This window comes from Falco punctatus (assembly GCF_963210335.1).
Source record: "Falco punctatus genome assembly, chromosome: 5".
NCBI lineage: Eukaryota > Metazoa > Chordata > Aves > Falconiformes > Falconidae > Falco > Falco punctatus.
Window position 1 is genome coordinate 24,724,317 of NC_137584.1, and position 20,470 is coordinate 24,744,786.

Below are 20,470 nucleotides of genomic sequence, written 5' to 3' on the forward strand. Positions count from 1 at the left end.
TGCCTGTGCTGAACTCCATGAGGTCCCTCTCCGCCCAGCTCCCCAGCCTGCCCAGGTCTCGCTGAATGGCAGCGCAGCCTGCTGGGGTCTCAGCCACTCCTCCCAGTGCTGTGTCACCAGCAAACGTGCTGAGGGGACACTGTCCCTTCATCCAGGTCGTTGATGAAGAAGTTGAACATGACGATGCAATACCGACTCTTGGGGAACACCACTACCTACAGGCCAAAAAATTCCCCAGAATATTTTAAAGGAAAGATAAAGAAATGTAGTAGATACCATGCCTCTTCTCACTGGGAGAGAAATATTGTATTAATTACTGAAATCACCTTTATAATTAGTTTATTTCATATTGTTGATATGATTGGAATCTGAAAAAATATTTCTGTGCAGTGTGCTGATTAGTCTTTTTGATTACTTATTAATTCAATAACTTTTATTCACTTGCTTTTGTAATATAGCACTGCTACTTCTATCATTCTAAACTTCTTACCAATCCATCAATGTAATTTTTCTCTGTAAGAGGTAAGGTAATCTATACAGTGAGGACTGTTCCTGTGAATACTCTTAATTGCTAACTGGTAATGGAGACATTTTTTGAGTGTTGAGAGTAGAGTTGGTCTCTGAATGTGATGTAAGTTTAACAGAGAAATGATAAGATCAGTTAAATCTTCCTCACCCAAAGGAATTTGTAGTTCATGGCGAGTTTGGGGTGGTTTTGTTTTTAAGATGGAAAAGTAAAGATAAGTAGTCGATGAAGAACATAGTTCATTCATTTATAGTCTTTCATCTCTCCTATGGAATGTCTGGATCCGTATTTGGAAAAAAAAAATATATAGACATGTATTTTTAGTCCTTTCAGCAGACAGTGACAGTACTATATAATCCTTTTTATTTGTTTTATTGACTGGAGCTTTTGACTAAGTGAATGTACAATCACTATAACCTCTTGAACATTATAAGTTTAGGGATGGGGGGAAAAAATTGCTTCTTTGGAAGATGGAAATTAGATTGAAGAAATGAGTGGAGTGGAAGTAATTCAGGCCCAGTAGCTATAAGCCCATGTAGCTATGATCCCAATTACAAAACAACTTAATTAGATTTAGGTGTTATTTTCAATATCTTGGTATTCTGGCCATTGCAATTACTACAGAGTATTGTCCAGTTTTTTTACACGGGTGGTTTTGGGTTTGGGATTTTTATTTATTTTTAATTGGCTCACTGGCTTCTTAACAGAATCTTCCTGAAGGATTCTGTTTTCCATTTTAACATTTTAGTGATTTAACATAATGCCTTTAATTAGATAAATAAGTTGGAAAGTAAGAAATTAAATAAACAATTTTAAGAAAGGTACAGGCATTAAACAAAATCTGAGTTACAAAACCTGAATGAGTATTTGCTCACTGTTTACAGTTGCAGTTACATTGAACTTCAGGGTAAGAAGAACAAGTATGTACCTGAAAGATATCTCAATCAAACTAATATAGAGCAATAGGGTGAGAGACAGTGGCAGAGAGATTAATGTCTGATAAAAGGTAAGATGAAAAAGAAAGTGCAGTTTTGGAGGGTTATTATTAATAGTGTGCCTCAAGGGCGATTTGACTGATGATGCAGAAAATGGTACGCTAATTGAAGTCATTGGTGACAGAATCAGCATCATCAGTACAGAAAAAGGAGCACAATACATTATGAGAGGATAGAACTATTGGAAATGGAATGCAACATAATAGTACAAAATGCAGGGGGATAATATTGTTACTACAACAAAAAAACCCTATGAAATAGGTTTTCATAGGAGCCTGGTGAAGCCTTTGTTACGTGGCAGGAAAGGAAGGAAAAGATTGGGTACAGTAGTTAAACAGCGAATAGCTCTGAAAAAGCACTGCCCTGCAGAGTTATAAAGGAGAAACAGATATTTCAGAGTATAGCAGGAGAAACATTTTCCAGAAGTCAGAAGCATTAAAACCATTAAACTACTAAGGCCCCATCTAGAACCTATGTACAATTCTGATTATTTAAATTAAAACATAAAATTTTCTATTAGAAGTTTTGCCTTTTCTCAAAAGGTATTTTACTGTCACTGTTCCTATTTTCAGCTGTAGTACTTTAGGATTTAACAACCGGGGTTTCCTTTGGCACTTAAGGAATTTTAGGGTTGGGGTTTTTTTCCATTATGCATAGAGTTGGAAAGTGACATTCGTTTTCAATGGATTTAGACCTGATAGCCTTGAAATAAAAGACATATACTTTACTGTGGGCAATGTTTTTTGATTTCTACATGCGGGTTGATTTTTTGACTGTAGTTAGAAAGTACTAAAACTAGTTTGGCATCTGCCTGTATGGGAATCCATTCTGTAACTTCTGTTCTGAAATTTTTCATCTTTGAAGCCCTCCAGCAAGCACTTTGTGATGTCTTTAGGAATATGATGCACAGGACAACTTATTGGTTTTGTACTACATTGTTCAGGTCACGTGTAAAAAGAATAAGCCATGAAATCAGTGGATTTTTTTTTAAAAAATGTGCTATATACAGTTTTTTAAGGACTGAAGACAGCTATGTGTGTTTTTATTTAAAAGCATCATTAAGTGTTTCCAGTATACTTGTCACATTCTGCTCAAGCAGCAGGACATTCTGGAAATCAGTTGCAAGGGATCAGGTATGTGCAGGCAACAGAATAAGATCTGCCCAACAGACTGTAAACAGAAAAGTAGCTCATAAGTGACCAGCCATTCTGCAGATCTATCTACAATTCTGGTCACTTACCCTTGGCTAGAATAAGCTGCTAAATCAGACAAAATCAAGGTATAGGCAGGAAGACAAAGCTAGACAGGAGCAGTGCCACACAGTTAGAATAAAAGGTCAGCACTGAATATCGATTCTTAGAGATTTAGTACCAGTTCCCTGTGTAAGAAGTGATGTAAAATGTTTTGGCCAGACATTAGACATACTTTTGGATGCAGTATAAAAATGTATCAAAAATCAGTGACATGAAAACTAAGGAAATTGCTGTTTCTTTGCACTCTAGGGCAATATGTTCATATACTTAAATAAATCCCTTTAATTCTGTTCAGTAGCATGAAGCCAACATAAGGAGAGTGAGCTGATTTGTTTTTTGAATCTTCACGCTTGTGATATTTAGCTTCTAGTTTTAAAATCTATACTGCAACTAAGTGCACAAGCAAAAATGAAGAACTTCCAATATTTTCAGGATGAGTGTACTCAGGAACCATTTCTGCTTTCCCCCAGAGATGATGTGTTGCTCTGGAAAATCCATGTGACACCTCTTCAGTCTTGTTTTTGTCTGGTAAATAGCATCCCTGAGAAGACAGAATGGTGGATTACATCATGGCATATTGCCAGCAAGCAGAAGAAAAGGCAAAATAAATATTGTCCTCCAAAAAATATAAACACATTATTACTCTCCAGGAATTGTTAATATTACCACTGAGTTCAAAGAATTACTATTTTTTGTTTGTTTCTGGAGAATTTGAGACTTACTTTGTCTTCTGCTTGCTGACCACATATTAAATTCTAATCCACCAGGATTAGCTCAGCAGGAATCTACCCCCAGATGTCTTCAGTAAATGCCTTAGGATAGATAAATAGCCTGGAGTTTCCACAGCAGACCTGCTTGCTTCCCACTAACTTTGACACCAAAAAAAACCAACCAACTTCTACAGTGAGCAGAATATGTTGAAGTTTGTGATGCTCATTATTTAGCTTTATTGCTGTTATTTTACAAAATACCTATTTGTTCAAGAAATATGTATTTTCAGAGGAGAGTTATGGGAAAAAACCAATTTGCATGGTGTTATCAATAATAGTAGTAATTACATGATCAACCTATATTGTTCTTAATTCTGAAAGCAGAAGGTGTTCAGATTTCAAAGAAATCCATCACATTACTAAGTGTAAGTCAAGCATATGGACATCTATTTTTCCCTAACAAACGTGTCTGAATTTCATAGACAGTATAAATTGGATGTTTAAATCCTGTGGAGAATTGAACATCCTGAAGAAGCAATCTTTTGCATGTAATTTAGACATAATGTCACTGATGATCTCTGTAGTCATGACACAGGTTTGTTGTCATGAGCTACATGCTCTCCTCATTCCAAAAGACTTACAGAGCTTAAACCTGGACCTCAACTGGCATTGCAGTTGCAGGCAGTCCAGTTAATTATTATCCAAATACAGATTTTGTTAGCCATCTCAAGTATGTAAAAAAATTCACAGAGACACTTATGTAATATATTGGAGACTGAAGCCATTGACATTATCAAATCAACTCTGAAGACATCATTAAGGTAAATCCAGTCTTCCTACAATGAATACTGTGAAATACAATTGAGTGATTTATTATTTAAAATTTAAACCTTTCCGACACACTTCCATTTTGCTTAAGGAGCAATTAGAAAGTAGCCTGCATGTTTATTATCCTGGTGATCAAAATAAATTGTAAACACTTGCATTAAGACTTTTTAAAAATACAGTTGAAGGGGGTTTAGCTTTGATAATAATTATTTTGCCAATGCATTCAATAAGATGGTGAAACCAATCTTTTTTTGATTTGCTAATTTATATTTACTAACATTTTCTTGTACTTTCTTTCTGAGTAGAATTAACATGTGACGCGCTCTGAATCTAAAAAAGACATCTTCATGTCAATAACTTGAGGCAAAATGACATTTCACCTAAATGCTGTGGGACCACCCATGTGCTTAAAATCTTTGTAGGACTGCAGTTTAATGAATGAGATTCATCTCACCTGACAGTAGTAATCATTCACCTATGAATGTGTGAAATCCCTGGACTCACCTTGGAGTCAATGAAAAGGAATAAGGGTCTCCATAGAATGATCCAGTTCACTTATCTTGTGCACTTGCTTATGATAACAAAAAAAAAAAAAAAAAAAAAAAAAAGTTTCATGAGTTTAGCATGACTTATAGAAATCATCAAATATTTCAGGCTGGAAGGGATCCTGGAAGTCACCTAGTCCAGTTCACTGCTCAGAGTATGTCTAATGAGAACATGGTGCCCAGGGCCCTCTCTTGTCAATTCCTGAACACTTCCCAGGATGGAGATTCCACAGCTTTGCTGTGCATCCTGTGCCAGTATTTGATCACCTTAGTGGGAAAAAAAACAGAATAAAAATCTAATGTCAAATTAGCTTGCCATGTTCCAGCTTGTGTCTGCTGCCTGTGATCCATATACTTAGGCAACAGATCTTCATATACTTGAATGAGGTGAAATCCATCTCTTGAATTACCACTAATAATTGTGCTGGAATTATAAAACACTTAATAAGTATATATACACTCCATTCTCCAGCTGACCACACTGACTAGTCCTACTACACATTCTGCACTCAGGATTTGACAGGAGTACACTGATACTGCATATAGCTTTCAGTCATTCAAGCTTCTCCTATTTCCCTGCAAGGCTCCTCCACCTATTCCATACAAATAAAGCATGCTGAGAATGTAATTCCTCAGATTTTTCTGTCTGCAGCAAAACCAGGTACCTCACACCTGTATCCTACTCTCTTTTCTCTTTCAGCTGGTGATATTTCGCTTGTTCTTTCTCCTCAGTGCCGGTGTTACTATTTGTATGACTTCACAGGAAACAGGATAAGAAATCTCATGAATGCTAAACCCGTGCCCTCTCCCACTATCCTTTTCTTCTGCACAAGTTATTAAAAATCTAATGGAATACAGCTACTTCTATACTCGCATCAGTTAAGGAAATACCTGTAGAAGCATGTTTGTGTTACTTCAGTTATCTTAATTCATTACTCCAAGTTTAATAATAAAGTTACAAAACTGGAAGAAAAAGGTTCAAAAAAAACCCAAATATAAAATGCATTCCAAGTTTATGTTTAATGCTTCAATATCTTTTAAGCAACATAGGTTCTGTTAACAGTCCAATTATACAAGCAAATTGAATATTTTTTAAGATATGAGGTATATGTCATTTAGAATACAAAATCCCATTTTTAACACAGAATTTCAAAGAGATTAAGTAATTCAGATAATTCTCTTGTGGGAATTTCCATTCAGATCACCCACAGTCCACAAAAATTCAGGCTAAATAGAAATTCTAGCAAGAGGGCCATGTAGTACTATAAACAAGCCACTGGAAAATGCTGTAAGAAAACCAATAAAAACTCAACTCAGACATCAAAAAAGGATGCGAACAGGAAGGAAAGAAGACTGATTTAGGACCTGGAAAGATGCAAAGGTAGTCAAATCTGTCTGTTGGCATGGTAGTAAACTTCAGGTAAAACAGCTACTGTCAGACAAGAATCTAAGGTTTTATTAAGGAAATACAGTAAAACATTGAGATAAGCCTAATGTAAAGATGGTTTCACATTCCACACATACTGAAAATCTTAAAATATATTTTGCTGAAATTCTTAGTCTCCTATAAAGTAAAATCTCAGCTTTTCCCATTTCAGCTGTCACTGAAAATACATTTTCTCTTAGAAAAATCTTTGGATTTAACACCTCTATAGTAGCTAACTGCTTGTATGGCAAAAATATGCTCTATTAATATTAATTAATTTTAATTGTTTAAAAGTGTCAATTTCAGGAAGAGAACTTAAACCTACCAATGCCCATCTGTTAGTCTTACTATTGTTCTCATAAAGACAGTGTTTATTTTATTAAAAGAATTTAATGCAATAAACAAAACCCCAAAGACACCAGCAATGCAGATCCATTCATCATTTCACTGTGAAAGTGAGATAGAAAGAGGCTGAGTACAGAAAACAATGCCTCATGCTCCTTTGTGGAAATGCTTGCACGGAGCAAAGTTACAGATTGGGTGAAAATCTGAAAATAATAAGAAATATGAGTGTAATTTGGCCCAAATTTCTCAAATTTAGGAAAAACAAACATTCTTTTCTGGTTCTGGTTGCAGCAGTCAGTACAGTAAAAGCAGTAGTAGAGGAAATGGGAATTTCCTCTAACTGTGTTTTAAAATAAGTTTGCAGCCTCAGAGAAAGAAAAAAAAAAAGAAAATAAGCTAAAACATATTCTTATTTTGTGGTGATAAGATAACTTCATAGCATCTTGAGACCTCTCAAATTTACTATTTAGTATTAAATGGAAACTCATCCTTGTCAGCTAACAGCAACAGGTGCTTAGTTGTGCCTCTGTATTTTTTTTTCTTTTCTGTGTTTGGAGGAAATGGAGAAAGGCATGGTATTTAAGCCTCTAGAATTTATTTTCTTCTGAATTCCAGTGCTGTCTTGGTGCTTGCATTAATTGTTTCATTTAAAACCAAAACAAAAGCTTCAGCATTCATTTTATTAAGCTTTTATTTTTAGTTTGGATACTTGTTTTTACTTGTAGCTTTATATATTATGCTTTTCAGACCACAGTGTGATACATGCAATAATAGCAATATATTGTAGGATCTGTAGAGTTCTGGGAACGATTGTTACTGAAGGCAAGAAATAATGTAAAGTTGAGTAAGGCTGAGAGCAAAATTACTGTCTTACTCACACAAAGTTTGTGGCTGACATCTGTAAACTTTGAACACCCATGCTGTTTCTTTTCCTATTTTATTTAATGCACTGAGCTGCTTTCTGGTAAAGCTGGCTTTCTCCCTGAGTCAACGCAGTGGGGACAGCGGTTCCCCAAAGGTCTCAGTCCACTGTGCCAGGCACTGTGATGACCTTTGGCACATGAGAAGCCTTGAATCAGACAGAGCTCCTAAGGAAGGGTGCCCTGGAATCAGTCTCCAGGGACAAGGGAACAGCTCTGCAGGAAGGGCTTGGGCATCTTGATGGACACCACATTGAGTATGAGTCAGCTATATGCACTTCCAGTGCTGAAGCCCCGCATATGGGGCTGTGTTAGCAGTAGTGTAGTCAGCAGGTCAGGGGAAGTGGTTATTCTCTGCTTTGCATTCCTGAGGCCACATCTGAAATACCTGCACCTAAAATACTGTGTCCAGTATTGGTCTTCCTGTGGAAAAGAGATTTGTATTTTAAACCAATTAGCGAAGAGGCTGGACTTGCAGGATCCCTCACACCCAGTTTGATTCTGTGCAGATATTCTGTCTGTGAAGTGTTCCGATCTCTAGATGCTTTTGTTTCACTCTTGTTAACTGTCTTTTATAACTGATCGCCATATTTTAATAAGGTAAAGGACAACAGGAATTTTAGTGTAAACTGCACTGTTGCCAGCACCATGTTTCAGATGATACAAGATTAATTAATAGTTATAAAACACATTATTTTTAAATCTTGATTTCCTGTGTTGGTAGCATTAGCTTTTAGCTGAGGATTTCCCTTCTGTGATGTTTCATCAGCCTCGTGTATAACTCTGTGCCACTCGGATAAGGCCTTCACACTGCATACCTTTATGCATCTACTACTGAAGCTGAGTTTAGTATCTATGCACCCTGTGGTGTGGAAAGCACGTGCTGTTTCTTGGCTCTGTTAAATGCTCTGGATTGTCCTTTCTGTCTGTGTAAAGATTCTAGCATCCTAGCTTTGATATTCGAATTTGATACCTAAATTAGGTGTTGTGAATTGTTTCTCTTCATGGCACCAAATTAAGTTTATTTCCATGCTCTGCTGTGTATCAATGCATAGGGGATGACAGACCTTCACTGTCTCAGTGGGATGTCAAAGAGATCATGCCATAAGTCATTCCATTACAGCACTGTTGGGATCTTTGTCAGTCTTAGGTAAAAGGAACAGTATGCTTCAGAGGTGATTATTTCATTCAGTTTACTTGAAGACAATAAAAGGATTTATTTTGACCTTTCTTTCTGAAGAGGTGAAACAGATTTACCGAAATAAAGTGACACAGCATTGTGCTATTGCCACAAGGTTTTACTAGTTCCATGATAATTCAATCATGAAAGGAAAACAAGGGAATCAGCTGATAAATATTTAAGTCTTCAGGCCAAGAATGTTATTTTTGTGAACAGCAAGTATAATGCTTTACAACTCTTTTAAAAGTAAAGCATATGAGTTAATGTGTATATATCTATTAGGATACATTGTCTTTTTAATACTGTGAGGGGTGGTTTATATGACCTTTTTTAGCAAGTATATAGAGTTTAGCATTCATGTTCACCATCAAACTCCCTACAAATGAGAAATGTTAATACCTTTTCCAGTAAGTCATGAATTAATAACTGCCTATTAACTTCTTTGTGTCATTTTGAATGCTTGTGTTGACATATATCATAAATTAAGCAGTAGAGGACTTTTACCTAAGATCAGAGAATCGCAGGAAAACCCAGAAATTTTGTGGAACAGTATTCTTGATTCAGTACTTTGCTTTCTTCTAGGTTAGTACTGAAAAGAAAGCAATATACCATATAAGTATAAATATCTAATTATTGAACGTAGGAGGTGGCAGTGATATTCTCCATATTACATACAAACTATATGCACAGTGATTCAGATAATTCTTTCACAATAGTATATGACTAAAATCTAATTCTCGTGACAGCCATGTGCAGTTGAGTAATATATGTAGCTTTCTGAAGTTTAGTTGCTGAAACTATTGCATGTCACATGTTTTAAGTTTAGACCATTGTACTTCCACGCCACTACATAATGAGCTGTTGTTGTTCCTATTGAAACATCTCATAGTTAAAAAAGCATATCACACCAGCATTCCAGTGTGGAGGATTTAAGAGGTACATACACAGTGCTTAACTTACTGCAGATAGTAAGGAAAGCATTGGCATTTGCAGAATAATGCTGCTGTGAACATATAAAAGATACATAAAAAATGAATAAAATGCAGTTGCACATTAGCGTGTGTCAGTGCTGTTTTGAGAAAGGGCCCTACATTAAAAAAATATTTAAAGAAATTTCTAAGTACATTTTCCAAATTTCAATGTTATAACTTAAAGGAAACATTGCTTAGAACATTATGTAGAAAGGTACAGGAATCCAAGGAATTAAAGCTAGGAAAGGCAGTTCTTTGCAACTTAATACATTTCTAGTAAATGAAACCAAAATGCAATAAAGAAAACAGTCATTTTGGTTAAAAGATAAAAATTTTGTTTGTTCAAGAAGGTCTAATGCATACTTTCTGAATACACTACCTTAAGTTCAGTAATTATGAACATAATATGTATACTCAATGGAAGTAAATGATCAGCACATATATATGCTGGTACAGAGAAAGTACTTATTGTATGTGTTGCTCCTGGTACTGCCCATTATTATCATTCTCCTTTTTGCCTTTCTTTTGATTTGTAAAATTAAGACTCAAAGCATGTCAAAAGCTGTAAAAATCACTTGAACACTGAGAAATATTGGGCAGTTTCAGAATATTGACGTATCTTCCTTTACGGATATATTTCTTCTTACTGCAGATCTAATGCATTTGAAGTGCTGGCACTTGATGGAGTTAGTACTGGGATACTTCAGTTTTATACAGCCCAGGAGAGTGCTGACTGGCTGAGAGCAATATCAACTAACATCAGTGATTTGACACTTCAAAATGTATGTTACTTTCTGCATATTTTCATATTTCTATGATATTGTAAAATTATTTCTAATTTTCCAAGGGTAGAAAACAGTTCACATTTAAGATACAATATATAAAATGCATGTGTATGGAGAGGAAAAGGAGAAAGGAAAGAGCAGGGAGAGAATGTCTGGTAAATCAAAAGTATCAAGAACTTTTCAAGACTTGCAGTGTTGTTATTAAAAAAAAAAAAAAAAGTAGTAGAAAATCAGATTGAATTTAATTTTTTAAAACTTTTTAAAACAAAATATTTATCCTTTCTGGTCATTTCACAGCGCTTTAGACTTGACCATATATTTATTTTTTACATATTTATAATTAAAATGTGCTTGAGATTAGTATTTGTTGATTTTAAAGTAGGCATGTGGAAATGTTGTAGTTAGTAAAGTGTGACTTACAGAGGCTTGTTGGAACACAGCATTTTTACCTCTCTAAGTTATCTAAGAGTTGATATATTTAAGTACATATATTCCTTCATTCTCCCTAGGTATATAAAAGTGCTTATGCTGTTTTAAGTTATTCCTGTAAATTCATAAGTAGCATTTGCTGTTGTAAACAGAAGTATTAAATAATCCCTGGAGAAACAGAAAATTATTACTTAGACAGCACATTATTATTCCAAGAAAGGACAACTGAATCATAGAGTTATATAGTGAGCTCGATAATGTACAATATTGAAAATATATTTCAGTCTTTTTGAAATGATAGAAATCAATGATGAAAACATAATAGCAGAGCTGTCCCTTGAAGAATTGCCTGTGCAGGTTTCTAATCTTTTTTTCTTTAGATGTGTTCAGGCTGTAACTTCTTTTATAAATTATGATTTATGCTTTGTATTCTAGGTTAATTGTTGCTTAATTCTTCAGATTATATTGTGTATTATTTTGTACTGGATTTAAATATAAATCTTTGGTCAAAACGGATTATAAATTGAATTTATTTTTCTGGTCTTCAAAAGTTACTTGGAATCACATTTGATCAGAATAGTTCATTTATTATGTTATTATGTTAATTATTTTTAAATACTCAATTGCTTAAGCAATCTCTGAAAAAATCCGACTTTTTGCTTATGATGCATGCTTTATAATTATTCTCTATTCTCTAGTGGTTTACATCATTTACAGGGTATTACTATTTGATAATTCTGAGGAAGTGATGTAAATTATTCATGTAATTTCCTAATTCCTTCTGCATGAATAGAAAAAGAAGTGTATGGTAATATTTTTAGAGCAATTCCAGTTCATAGTTATTAAGCCCAAATCTTTTGCTTTCTAAAGAGATCCACTCAATAAAAGCCACTCCAGGGATATAGGTGAATAAGAATAAAAAGTGGCTATAAATGCAAGCAGGTTTTATTAGTCATAGGGTTCTAGTCTGTTTTTTTCAAATACAGTATTTGCAGCAGCATGTGTCCTGACATAGTATCTTCACTGTGTTGTGACCTGTCTGCAACAATATTTTGTTATACACTTGAGTACTTGCATTGCTCTTCTCTGTTATCTATCACAACAGTGAATTCTGTAAACAAAGTAGTTCATCTGGTGTTTGTCTAAGTGGCTGTTCGAGGGAAGGGTCTGAGAAACAACAGCCATGATAAATTAATGTTTTGTGTTCTTGGTGAGATACAGAGTAAACTCTATACAGATCATATGAGAAGTAAGTATACATTTTACTTGGACTTAATGCTTTACAGGTTTTGTCAGGTGTTCAGCCTGTGCTACAACTGGGAAGGTCTGGCCAATTATTTTAATTAGTGATCATCAGAACAGGAGATGTAATAGTGAGAATCCCTTTTACTGCAAACCATTTTTTAAGACTAGGAGTGTGAGGCTGGATTGCAACTAAAATGTTCAGAAAAGGAAGGCTGGAGATTGCTCCCTGCCTCTGGGCAGCCAGAGGACACAGACTGTTTGACACCCACAGTGCCTAGGGCAAGGCCTTTGGATTAGGCTTCCTGAAAATCCATTTTGAATGCTTTGTATTACCTTAATAGTATCCTTTCACAAAATTAGTCTTTTTTAATCATACATATGAAATTGATGCTAGGGAATGGATCTGTAATTCCTCAGATTCCTGTTTCTGCACTTCTCCATTTCTGTAGTGTCTCCTCCATTCTCCAGAAGTACCTGAAGATAATCACTACTGATTCAGAGATTATTTCAGATAGTCTCTTATCTACTTAAAGGTTATTTTCATGAGTCCTTACTGATTCTAAATTCAATTGCTTCTCCAAATATTTAAACTATTCACTTCCTATTTTTATGTCCTATGCTATCATCTCTGTACATAAATTAATTGCTAGGTGTATGGTCACAGTGGACCTTCTTGCTGATAGCATTGGCATAAAGAATGTTAACATTCTTACTCAACCTGTTACTAAGTATTTAAGCAATACTTTCCATTGTTCACCTTTTACTTCCGCACATTTTTTTTATTTTTTATGTGCTGATACTTGTTTCTTGACTTTAGCAACTCTTCCTGCACCTTAGTCATTCTTCTGTGCTTATTTGTGCTACTGTTATATACATCCTTTGTCATAAAACTTTGCATACTATTTTGAACAATTTATTTTAGAATTTTGGTTAAGGAGCTCCTGATACAGATTAATTGTTTTCTTACAGTGCACCCTATCTTTCATGTATCACTTTACCCTAATATACTTTATTTTGCTATTTTACCCTAATACAGTCTCGTTCAGCAGCTGGCAGCTCTGTCAGATCTCCTGCTGGTGCCAGAAGACAATCCTAATTTAGGCAGTATAAAAATAGCTCTGACACAATGTGACACTTGTGCTAATGTCAGGCTAGTCTTTTGAAGTACTGAAACATCTAACTTCTATGCAAAGACAAGCTCTCTGGGGACCGAGTGTAAAGGGGGAGTCATCTTTCAATAGTGAAGATGTGAGAAGTCCTCACTGCATAAGGATGCTACCCGTGGATGTTAACATATCCAGAAGTGTTACTTGGTAGATGAGATATAATGATTCTGGTATTAGCCTGGAGAGATTTGGTTCTTATAGGACAGAGAACCATGGGGAATACTGCAACATGGAGAAAAATGTAAGGGTATCTTTTCAGCCCTCCTTACTGATATGCTCCCTGTATGGTTAGCTCTGAAAAACTAGTAGCATTCCGTCTTACAAGCAGTATGGGTTACTTTTTCTTCTCAGGACCCTAGCCCCAAATTATTCACCACTGTTCATATTCTTGTCTTTCACATACTTTTCTACCAGTGTGAAACTTCCCTATCATCTTCCTTTGTGATTCTATTCCCAATCTTCAAAATGTTCTCAAAGCTCTTCACATTTACCTTTGTGAGAAATAAACAGAGATTAATCAGCACCTCACATTTATTTCTTCATACACCTCTATTCTTGCAGAAGGAGGTACAGTTGAAGAAACTGAGGGGAGAAAGGGAACAGAAACTGGCAGTGAAGATTCCATTATGAAACAATAAGCACAAGAAACAAGTTGATCTGCCTGTGCTTCTCGCTGCTCCTATTCTTTGTTTGTTCAGCTAGAGTGTTCTTTGTAGGCTGAAGTTGCAATGCTGTGCTGGAGATGGTTTTTTTAGGTCGGAGTTTCTTGGAATAATATATATTTCTCTCTGTTTTGCACTATTCAGATAGCCAGCTGTTAAATATGTGCAGCTTTTCTCATGGATCTTAATTATTTTATTTGAAACGTAACACTGAACATTAATGTAGTCATAATCAGTAGAAGCACCTAAAGACACTTGTTTCTTATATCTATAACTTTCTCAAGGTGTTTGTTTGTTTTTTTCCCTCCACTATATTCTAATGGTGTTATATATAAAAAAAATATTTACAAATGAGTAGCTCATAAGAGAACACATTAAGATGAATTTGTTCGACTTTAAACATTATTTATGAATTTATATAAATCCTTCCAGCAGTTTCAGTAGTGGATGGTAGAAAACTTATCATTTGCCTTCAAAACAGGGTTAGTAATCTGGATCATATCTATGCCTTTGACAGCTTTTTTAATTGTGTATGTCATAGTGTGTAAAGCTTTCCTTTTATGACTTTGCGTACATGTATATCTTAAGTTATACTCAGTATCTCAGTGGAGTGAAAGTTCTATTTGAATAGGGAGAGACTTAGGAAATATGAGCTTGAGGCATGCATATAAAAAAAAAAGAGAGAAGATTGAGAAGACTTTGTTTTCTTTACACAGCAGAATGTGGGTTACATGTAGATGGAAACAAAATCCTTGTGTGTAGGAGGCAGTATACAAATTTGACTGCCTCGATGATTATGCAAAAATTCTATTCCCAGAGTGAAAACACATGAAAATATTTCTTTACTGCTGATGCTTTTTTTTTTTTTAAGTTAAAAATCTCCATTTGAAAGTTCCACAGTTCAAACTGTTGAGAATTTAAAGGGACAAGCAGTTTTACATGATCCTCTTATAGCCAGGAGAAAAATAACAGGTTCCTATCAAGATCTTTCTCTGCTGTCAGGATAGAGAATACAGGTAAATTAGATGTATAACCCTTTCTTTTTTGGCAAGTCAGAGTTAAGTGAGATAAATCCCAGACAGGGAGGTATTTAGATTTAGGTATATGGTTCTAAATCATTTCATCCCCATTCTATTCCTGCACTGTATGTATTCATTTAGAACACAGTATAGGAATTATAATTTTTTGATAGTTCCTTTTCCAAGTTGCCTGCAGTCTGCAGATCCAGGTTTTTGGGTTTAGTTCCCTGGCTGTCTCCAACTCCCATTACTGTACTGCAGTACTGAAAGCTCATGTACTGCCAGAAAGTTGTAACATATCCCATTTGTATTCCTATCTCTCTGCATCAGCTGTGGAGGCATGTAGAGAATGTGTGGTGCCAGGTGAAGTGGAGAGTGCATACTTCTCTGTCCTCAGCCCTGTGACATAGGGACATAATGTGACGCAGAAGGAAATCTTTCCTCTCCTCATAGTTATGTCAGGGCTGCAGCTGTCCCTGCTTTGAATAGGGAATGAGCTACGGCTGTGCAGTGAATAGCTGTGTAGTCCAAAGTATTCTTTCCTTACCAATGGGAAGCTGGACTGGTTATGAGAATGTGCTTAACAGTACTCTACCCTCATTCTGCAGAAGACCTGCATGGCCCGTCTCATGCACATTTTTCCAGGCAAATGAAATAAAAAGTAGGATAACTTTTTTTCATATCATATAGGGAACTTAAATAGTTTAAGTGAACCAAGAGGGGGAGTGAAAGGAGACAGGATCCTTGATAGCCCTGTTTATTTGTACTGGTTTATGCTAAAGCAATCTTTTTTTTCAGCCTGTCTTTGGCCACCTGCAAGGAAATGATATTTTCTGTGTGTATAGCATGGCTTCTGTATAGTTACTGGCATTAAAGAATTCCAGGTGTCTTTCGATTATGTCCTGTACAACCACTCAGGATTAAGCCTATTACCGAATCAAACTGATGAGGTCTACTTCCTTCTGCAACACTGGGCATATCACCAATTTGTTTTATCCAAGCTACAGAGTGGGATTCTTGAGATCCTGCTGGTTTGTTAATGTTGGGACCCTGAGAGCACCAAGAGGCTCTGCCACCTCTTCCCCCTCCCAAAGCGCTCCAGGACACCCCTGGCACAGCACAGCCACGCAGCCTGGGGTCAGACTGCTCTGGGCAGAGCTGTGTGTGAGAGCTGCGAGGAACCTTGCTGCCCACCCACCCCCCCACCCCCCTCCTTGCTTGGCAGCTGCATGGCAGCTCCATCATCATCAGTCCTCCTCTGTTCTGTGCTGTAGATGCCAGCACATGCAGGCTGTGACCACTCTGTTGTGGTGGTCCCCGTTCCTCCTCTGGGGTGACAGGGTCGTAGTAGGCAGTATGGCGGGGCCCCTCCAAGGGGATGGCAGGCTCTCCTGCACTCTACCTAAGGTGGCAGCCAGGCCTCAAAAGATGCCCCAGGCTCCCAGCAGGTCTGGCTAGCTTGTCCCCAGAGCCTGTCACTCCCAGTGGTCTGACCCACCAGCACACCTGCACTGTTTGACCACACAATTCAAATGGTCTTCAGAAATGAGCGTATGGGGGAGAAGAAGACCTGACGGCCCATGGTGCATTAGGACTGACTAGTGAGCTCCTGTAGCCGTGAGCCTTGGTATTATCCTGTGTCCATACAGTGAAGGTTCCTGCTGCCATCCTGTACTCCTCCACATTGTGTTTTGTCCTAGGGTCATTTTGTTTTTCACTCTATGGAGATTAATGACTTGTCATTGCCATCACTTGGTGAATGTGGGTGGGTGGGTATGGGGGAGTGTGGTGTGTGGGAAGGAATGTACACATACTTTATATACTTCATAAACCTATATCTTTTATATAACTATATACCACCAACCCTGACACATCCCGAGGCCTTTGTCATTAGCATAATGAGGCCTGTTGGCCTCCTACACGTGCACTGGGTGAGGCTGGGATGGAGGTAACTTTCTTCATAGCAGCCATATGGTGCTGTGATTTGTATCTATGGCTAAAACAGCATTAATAATTAACCAGCATTTTGACTGTTGCTGAACAGATCTTGCACAGCATCAAGGTGTTGACTTCTTCTTACTCTGACACACCTCACCTCAATCCCCAGTGAGGTACAGGCAAGGAATTGAGAAGGGACACTGCTGGGACAGCTGACCCAAATTGTCCAAAGAGGTATTCCATACCATATAACATTGTGCTCAGCAATAAAAGTGATGTAGCCAACAGAGGAGATGGGGCATCAGTCTGTTTGTGGAAGGCAGGTGATTGCCTTTGTATGACTTATTCTTTCCCTGTTTCCTTCACTTATTAAGCTCTCTTCGTCCTGACCCATAGTTTTCTTGCTTTTACACTTCCTATTTGTTCACCCTTCCTACTGGGAGGGGGAAGGGAGTGAGAAGCTGTGTGGAGTGCTCAGCTGCTGACCAGAGTCAACCCACCACAACAGGCAATGGCACCACTGTCTTTACTGAGCTACATGGCTGCAGACATGCTCTGCTTCCAAAGACTACCCACAGATTTGATTTTACAAATCTGGTACAGCCAGGATACAAGCAATAGCCCTGGGATTCTTCTGCTCTTTTCCTGTGGCAATTGTAGTTTTTCCTGTTCATAGCTATAGCTTTTCTTCTTCTATCACAGACCTTTTGTTTGTTACAAAACAGGCTTCTTGATTACAAGATCCTTTGGAAGTACTCAAAAACTGTAAGACAGTTTGCAGCTTATAGCCTTGCATATAGGAGAGTCTGTCTTCCAGTCTAATATTTTTCTGTCTAGATTCCATACCATTACTACATATACTAATGCTATGCTTCAAAGAAGTGTTTCACTTTAAAGAACTTAGTATCTGTCAAGGTTTGTCCACCACTCATCTATGAAAATTATGACTGCCTAAGAAAAGCCATAGTCAACAAAACTCTTCATTATGTGAACAGAGAGGAAAAAGAAAGAGATCTAACTTTATCTTGAAGAGCAAACTAAATTGAAAACCTGAACAATATTCCCTTCATCTTTAAACACATCTTGCACTCTATGCCCTTAATTTCACAAGTACTTAATCACAAGCTTAATTTATAGATGTGCTTAAGCAATTGTGTGACTGAGACCTGTGAGGTGTCTATACAGTACAGTATAATATTTCCCTCAGAGTAACTAAGTCAAATTCATAAATGCAAATCTTTATGAAGGATTTAATAAAAACTCTGATAAAAGCCTTCCCATCTTTTGAGTCCTTGGTTTTGTAAATTTTGTGTAGTAGTGAAAATCTAGTATTTAAGCACCGCATGATTTAATTTCTTATAAATATAATTTGGAAGTATTAATACAGTAGTCAATAACTAAGTCAATTCTGATTGCATCACAGAAACTCTTCAGCGTATTAATAACTGTGTATTCTTCCATCTCTCTTTCATAGATGAAAATGGCAAATAAATGTTGTTCTCCCTCAGACCAGGTAAGGCTTTCATTATATTATCTAATTTTTTTAATTCATGTCGTTGCATTAAGTTGCAAAATTTGTAGAACTTACATACATAATTTAGTCAGGTTTAAAATTCTAAACCCAAGTTTTCTAGGGTTAGAAATTCCAAAATGGCCTTTAATACAGCAGATACTTAGTAATCCACAGTAATGAGTAGAATCCTCCACTGTAGACCTAAAAAGTGGATTAGATGGAGCCATGAAATAAATGAGAGTGGGGCAATGGACCGCACAGCCAGGTCTTGGAAAGCATACTGTATGTTTGTGTGTAATATTGCAGCAGTGATTCTGACAAGTTAACTCTGTATTTACATCACATATAGTGCACAGATAGGCAGGGAGTCTATTACAAATCCAATCTGTTTTACATGTGTCATGCTGGGCAGACTACATTTGCCATGACTGTTTTGGACTTCCGGGGCTCAGGAGCCTGATGAGATATTTCTTCTGCTCCAACTAGCCAAATGTCCTGAAGACCCAGATGAATTTACTGCATTGGGAAGTACTCTTCTTCTAGCATTGAAAACAGTTTTTTTCATTTACTTTGTAAAATAGAATAGTAGCATTTTCCAGGCTTATTCTGTAATTCTGGGAAGTACTTTGAAATTGTATTATAAAACTAAGTTTCACTTCTGTGTGCTTTCATTGCATCGATCTGGCATTGAATCATTACTCAGGAACAAAGAGCCTGATCCGTGCTGTTTCCAAAAATGCTGGATTTGTAGATTATAAAAGTGAAAATTAGGCAAACTGTCTTTTATAGTATTTTACTGCAGAAATCCATTGTGGAATTTTATTACAGAAGTCAAAAAAACCTTCATATCAGGATCAAATAAATATTTATTAGTTTGACAGCTTGTATATTCATCCATATGTCACCATTTCATCATCTTAGTTGTAAAATGTGCTTGGGCATCTATGGACTTTTCTAGAAGTTACTAAAAATATTTAACCATTGATAATTTCTTACACAGGAAACATTTTTTATATTTGGATCAGCACTTTGAAAAAGAAAAAGCCTCAAAACCAACTACAGACTAATTCTGTGTATAGTAGAAAACCAAGTTATCCTCAAAGCCTAAATAATTACCTATTCTATATAAGAAGGGAGTGTTTAATTACCCTTTTTGCCTTGACTTTTAATTATTAATTAAACTGATATTGAAAACAAGTGATTATGAATGCCAGGGAAGAAGGCATTGAATCTGGATATCTTTTTATTGAATTAACTGGAATGGAAGAATACAGGCTCTTTAGGAAGCACAGGCAGGGGAGATGAGGAGGGGGTGTTGCCCTTTATGTTAGTGACCAGCTGGAGTGCATGGAGCTACACCTGGGGATGGATGAGAGCTTATGGGTCATGATTAAAGGGAAGGCAGGGACAGGTGACGTTGTACTGGGGGTCTGCTACAGGACACCTGAATAGGAAGATGAAATGGATAGGACCCTCTATGGACAGGTAGGAGAACCTCATATTCACAAGCCCTGGCTCTCATAGAGATTTCAACCGCCCCAATTTCTGTCGGAGGGACTACACAGCAGGGCATAAGCAATCCAGGAGCTTCCTCAAATATGTTGTTGATAACTTCTTTCTCCAAGTAATACAGAAGCCAATAAGGAGAGGTGCTATGCTGGACCTTGTTCTCACCAGCAAGGTGGGGCCTGTGAAGCTCAAGGGAAGCTTTCGCTGCAGTGGACATGAAATGGTAGAGTTCAAGATCCTTAGGGCAGAGAGGAGAGTGAACAGCTAACTTACTACCCCAGACTTCAGGAGAGCAGACTTTGGCCTTTTCAGGGATCTTCTCAGTAGAATACCATGACATAAGGCCCTGGAGGCAAGAGGAGCCAAAGAAAGCTGGTTAATATTCAAGGATCATCCCCTCCAAGCTCAGGAGCAATGCATCACAACAAAGAGGAAGTCAGGCAAAAACACCTGGAGGCCTGCATGGATGAACTAATTGCTCCTGGACAAACTCAAACACAAAAAA

The 20,470-nt window shown here is 36.9% G+C and overlaps 1 protein-coding gene across 1 annotated transcript in view; it reads left to right on the forward strand.

Moving 5' to 3' along the window:
- Nucleotides 1-20,470, forward strand: part of SNTG2 (syntrophin gamma 2) — a gene marked incomplete at both ends in the record, with an annotated part of 175,522 nt that overhangs the window by 97,292 nt on the left and 57,760 nt on the right. Inside the window, 2 exons of the mRNA XM_080389202.1 lie at nucleotides 10,352-10,481; nucleotides 18,418-18,456. Coding sequence (XP_080245328.1) covers nucleotides 10,352-10,481; nucleotides 18,418-18,456 — 169 coding nt within the window. The remainder of the gene's footprint in view (nucleotides 1-10,351; nucleotides 10,482-18,417; nucleotides 18,457-20,470) is intronic.